At 49.2% G+C, this 5,292-nt stretch overlaps 1 protein-coding gene across 1 annotated transcript; it reads right to left on the bottom strand.

Moving 5' to 3' along the window:
* Positions 1–490: 490 nt before the first annotated feature.
* Positions 491–4,718, bottom strand: LOC109775200 (uncharacterized). Its single transcript, XM_020333950.4, has 4 exons — positions 4,679–4,718; positions 2,343–4,588; positions 2,046–2,192; positions 491–1,400 (listed from the first exon to the last, which is right to left on the bottom strand). Exons 2-4 carry the CDS (start codon positions 2,424–2,426, stop codon positions 1,170–1,172), a joined length of 462 nt encoding a protein of 153 aa, XP_020189539.1. The 5' UTR covers positions 2,427–4,588; positions 4,679–4,718; the 3' UTR covers positions 491–1,169.
* Positions 4,719–5,292: the final 574 nt, after the last annotated feature.

Raw genomic sequence — 5,292 nt, 5'->3', positions numbered from 1 at the left:
TCGACGAAAACACCTAAAACTATCATATAGGCTCTAGGGTGGCTCGGGGTCGACGGAACCACCTAAACCTATCATCTAGGCTCTAGGGTGGCTCGGGGTCGACGAAAACACCTAAACCTATCATCTAGGCTCTAGGGTGGCTCGGGGTCGACGGAACCACCTAAACCTATCAATTAGGGTTTTGGTGGCTCGGGGTCGACGAAAACACCTAAAGGCATCAACTAGGGTCTAGGGTGGCTCGGGGACGACGGAACCACCTAAAGCATTCAACTAGGGTCTAGGGTGGCTCGGGGTCAACGGAACCACCTAAAGCATCACTGTAACATAACATATGTAACTATTCCTTTTGCAAATGCATTTAAACCATCAATATAACATAAGCATCACTCTAACATAAGCATCACTCTAACATAAGCATTACTTTTGCAAATGCATTTAAGCATTTAAGCATCACTATAACATAAGTAACACTGGAGTTCAACACATTATAGAATACACATCCATTGTTCACATTGATCACATTACATAGTGGAGTTCAAATGCACAATCCATCCTTTTCTCACAAAAGGATGAATAGCATAACTACTAGAGTTACAACCAGAGTTCACAATTAGTACTAGAACCATACATTACACAACCATAATTCTAAGTTACTAGGTCATTGCACAACCATCATTCCCAAAAGGTCTGCAATGCCCACTAATCTCAAGTCATCTTGTTCAGTTCTGCAAGATGGCCTGGATCCCCTTGATCTTCTCCTTCAGCTTCTCCTCTGCCTTGATGAGCTTAGTAATCTTAAACTCTTGCATCTGCTTCTCTTCATTATGGTTTTCCTTGAGCTTCAGCAGATCAGCAACCTGGAGCTTCAACTCTAGCTTCTCTTGGGTGAGCTTCTCCTCAAACTTTGTGAACTCTGCATTCTTCAACTCCAAATTCATCCTACCCTCACTCAACAATTCCTTCTCTTTCATATTCTTCAACTTCAAGTTTTGGATGAAAGTTGCTTGAGCACTTGTCAGGTTGCACAGCAGTTCATACTTTTGTTGAAGCTTCTGTGCAGCTGCATCTTTCTTTGCCATTTCTGCATTCATACCAGCCACCAATTCAGCTCTGCATTGGTGCTGATATGTGACAGCAGACTACAGATAACTAAAATCCACAACCCTATCCTACTGAAAGTCCACAAGTTGATGCACATCTTTCACTAACTTGTCATAGTCTGCATCCAGCTTGTTCTTTTCTTCTGTCAACTGATGAATAGTTAGAGCACTTTGAAGATTATCATTCACCCTAGCAGACTTGCTCTCTTCAACCATTGGCCAAAGCTTCAGCAATGCATTCTCCATTGTTGGGGGCCACTGCTCATCAACCCACTGAACAAACCCACAATTCTGACCTTCCTGGAAAAATTAGAAGGGCAAAATTTAGTACAATACAACTACTAAGAGTACTAAACAACAGTTAGTTCATGGCAGTACCTAATGTTGGCACTGACATTAACTGGATTTGCACAGCCATTTGCTAAGCAACAGGGCCACATTGTAAAATAAATTAATGTAATCCTACAATGGATGATCAACTCATATATTTACCAGGCACCAGAGTAACACTCCATTCAACTTAGAAGTTGCTAAGCAGCCATGTGCTAAGCAACAACAGTTGCTAAGAATTAACCATTAATATAATGAAATCCTAACAGTAATAAGCAACACAATGTGAACTACTTTGCCCACCTAAATACACTACACTAGCCTGCAGCAACAAACTAGCTAATGAGACTACCTACTATCAGCAGTAAGCAATTGTTACTAACTGGCTCCACTGAACTTAATATTGAGCAACACTGCATTTGGAAAGAAGTGTAAATAAATAGCATGTGCACACATCAGGAGCATATATTTTAGCAGAAATGCATTCCACTGAACTTAATAATGATCATTCCTAACAAATTTAGCATGCACATAACTGAATCACAGGTGGCAAACAAGACTCTGCCACTTTCAATGAACACATCCAGTGCTTAATCACCAAGGCAAGAAAATTACCGGCTCTGCACATGCTAAGAACCTTCTCCCAGTCATTGTTCCTTCAAACGCAACAAGCCTCTCTGATGGCTTCCCATGCTTCTCGCACAACACTATCAGATCTAGCTCAAGACCCTTGTAATCCGGGTCCTCAAGAGAGAAAGGCACCTGCCCAAGCAAAATCCAAGTTACCATCATGTGCAGAGGACGAGGACAAATCAAATCAAACGAAATCCTAACAACAAAGACCACCTACACACAAAAATCCCCAAATTTCCTAAACCTGACCCTAACCCTAGCTCCAATGGAGTAACTTACCTGGTTCAGCCCATCGGTGGAGGTTTCGGAGTGCATGTACGGGAGGCTTGAGTTGTCGTCGCTGCTCTCGTCCTCCAGAACCATGGCTGCGGCGGCGTGCTGTGGCGGCCGGCAGTGGCGGGCGCAGGCGACGGCGAGGCAGAGAGCAGGAAGTAAGAAAGAAGAAGCGAGCGCAGTCGGGGTCGGGGTCTGGCAAGGTCGCACATAAACGGGCCGAGCCGGCCTCGTCCGAGTCAGCGCGCAGCCAGCGCAGGCGACGCGCGCACTGGCCAGCGTGGCGCCTGACGGGCGGGCCCAATCGGTCAGCTTTAGTGTCAATACGTACAAAACGAGCTTTTAGTCTATTTTGCAACGGCTAGCCCCAATCTTGGTACTGACACGTAAAAATTACCAATCTTGGTATCAATCTGCTTCCAATGCCCCAATTGTGGTACTTCTGTGCAATTTACTTGGGTGTAGGCCGCATCTACTGGATTGATTGTATCCAATCTCCGCTATGGCTCAAAACGGACACCAACTCTGCGGCGCCGAGCGATCTGTTTCTCTCGGTTATGCGCCAGCACAGCCGTGATCAATCTATGCCAAAACGGAAAGCACCAAAAATCAATGTCGGTCAGATCTGCTAACTACTGCTTGCTCGAGTCAAGGCAATTGAAGAGTCCAGCGACATCTGCTCTATCATAGAAAAAAAGAAGTAAAAAGAGACCGACGGACTAGGCAAGGGAAGTCACTGTTTATGGAAGACTAGCTGAATCAAAGCATTAGAGCTAGTACAATAGAGTGACATAAGCAGAATATAAAGAATAGAATAATAAATCTTTGCTTAGTTGGAGGAAAGACAAGAGGAGAGAGAAAAAAGAAGGCTCTTCGTTAGTAGCCAGCTGTAACACGAGACCAAGACGCTTTGCGAGAATGTAAGGTGGGACTAATATTGATAAACTAGTACATATTTAGAACTTACTATTGTACATGCCGGCTAAGAGGTTGGCTGTAGATGACATGGCAACTTGTTATAGGTGACAGTTGGCCGTATTATTAAGCATGCTCTTACTATATTTCCACATGGTTCAAGGAGAAGCGTAATGTGTCCTAGTACTAGTCAAATCCACTGCTCATGTGGCTCATAAAATTACCACTACCTCGTGTCTCCAAAGTGCAAGCATGGATTGTGGCAACCGAAAGAAACAAAGCAAACCACAGGCAGCGGCAACTCCTACGTGCAACGACGAGAGACCAAAAAAAGGATGGGCACGACCCGGAAGTGGTTGCAGCCACGAATCAGGAGCGAATACAAACTCCTTCGCCGTTGCTTGCGCGGCCTTGTTTTGAGCCGCCTCCTCCGCTGGTCTCCGTCGAGCGGGCCCTGAGCCGCCGCCGCCGCTCTCCGTTTCTGCCTGGACTAGCCTCTCCCGTGGTGAGCCGCCGACGGCCTCCGCTGTTGCAGCTGTGGTCCTGCCTCACGGCCACCTCCGAGCCGTCCCTGCGGACCCGCCTGCTTCCGCTACTGTTGCGACCACGGCCTCACGAAACCCCCGCCATGGCCATAGCCAGTTAGCCGCCCCGGACGCGAGCCACCCGCCTCCGCTCCGACCTCGCCTTGCCACGGCTGCTCTCTGTGCTACCTCAAGTCACCGCCGCCTTGCCCCTGCTGTGAGCAACCGCCGCCGCCATGGCTCACCCCGTCATCGCCTGCCTGGCGCGCCTCCGCCGACGCAGCGTCACCTCTGCAACGAGTCGGCCCCGTGGGCCTGCTTCGCCCTGGAGCCCCCCGGCCTCTACCCGCCTCTGCCACGATGCCGCCTCAGTCGCCCGACCTCATCGCCACCCTTGCCGTGGCCGGCCTTGAGCCGCCTTGCCTCAAGTTGTCTTCCCGCATCGGGTTCGGTCCCACGCCGCCTCTGTAGCGTCATCTCTTGTGTCACGCTACTTTGAGCCGGCCCCACCGTGGCTGACCTGCCTCACTCCGCCAACCACACCTGTCGGTTCACAGCTCGGGCCGCCCGCGCACTCCCTCTACGACCCATGCGTCGCCTTGCCTGAGCCTTCCGCCGCGCCTCTGCCATCTCCGCGGCTGGCCTCCGGCCGGCTATGCCCTCTCCACGACAGCCTTCTCCGCCTCTCGGACCGCGCCTCCCCTACGCGTGACCCGCCCACGCCAGTTGTCCCGTGCCTCATTCCACTTCGCCGAGCCACCTCCACCTCTTTATCCTGTTGCACTAATGCGCCGGTTACTCCCGTGCACTCCTCTGTAGGAGAAGAGAAAAAGATAAGATGAGGCCGATTGGAGGAAAAGGTAGTGGGCTATCTGCGAAAAGAAGGCAACGGATGGGCTGTACCATAACCAGGTTATCTACGAACGTTATATACGGATCATCCGTCGTTCAAATAAGTCTCGTGAAATCCATCCATTCAAATTTTTATTCATACTTTTATCCTTTCGAGAACAATTATTCTTTCCTGCTGTATCTTTTATGCAGGAAAATTATTCACGACAAAAGTGGCTTATACCACGGGTAAGGAACACGCGCTGACAACATTGCACCCACATTCTTCCATGCCACACTACCCGGTGAACGGATATGCGCAAGTCACGGCCCATGTGGCCCGGTCTACATCGACTCACTGGGAGCGCGCCTGCGATTGGCTCGCCCGTCCGCACCGGATTACAATACCGTGGCCAACTCATCTGTCCACGCCCGCGGTAGACTCGCCCGCATCCGCGCCTTTTTCTGACGCCGCGGCCGTCTCTACCGTCCATCCCCGCGTTCCAGATTACATCAACACAACGTGACTGATTCCGCTCCTTCAACACCGTCGGCAGTCAAAATGATTTACACTTGTCTCTTCACCTTTACCGCCTTTAAATAATGTGGTTCATCATAGTTAATTGCTGCCTAATCCTGTAATTACAGAACATATTGTACTGACTATTTTATTTATGGATTCGTTG

Source organism: Aegilops tauschii, chromosome 5 (genome assembly GCF_002575655.3).
Source record: "Aegilops tauschii subsp. strangulata cultivar AL8/78 chromosome 5, Aet v6.0, whole genome shotgun sequence".
Taxonomy (NCBI): Eukaryota; Viridiplantae; Streptophyta; class Magnoliopsida; order Poales; family Poaceae; genus Aegilops; species Aegilops tauschii.
The sequence above is the reverse complement of the archived record's forward strand: the minus strand, read 5'-3'. Positions and strand labels throughout refer to the sequence as shown.

Excerpts from the sequence above, each read along its gene's own strand:
- LOC109775200 (XM_020333950.4), bottom strand. The coding sequence starts at position 2,426 with ATGGTTCTGGAGGACGAGAGCAGCGACGACAACTCAAGCCTCCCGTAC. Across the intron at positions 2,193-2,342 it reads CCACCGATGGGCTGAACCAG|GTGCCTTTCTCTCTTGAGGA; the intron begins GTAAGTTACTCC and ends TTGCTTGGGCAG. Across the intron at positions 1,401-2,045 it reads TCTTAGCATGTGCAGAGCCG|GAAGGTCAGAATTGTGGGTT; the intron begins GTAATTTTCTTG and ends TAATTTTTCCAG.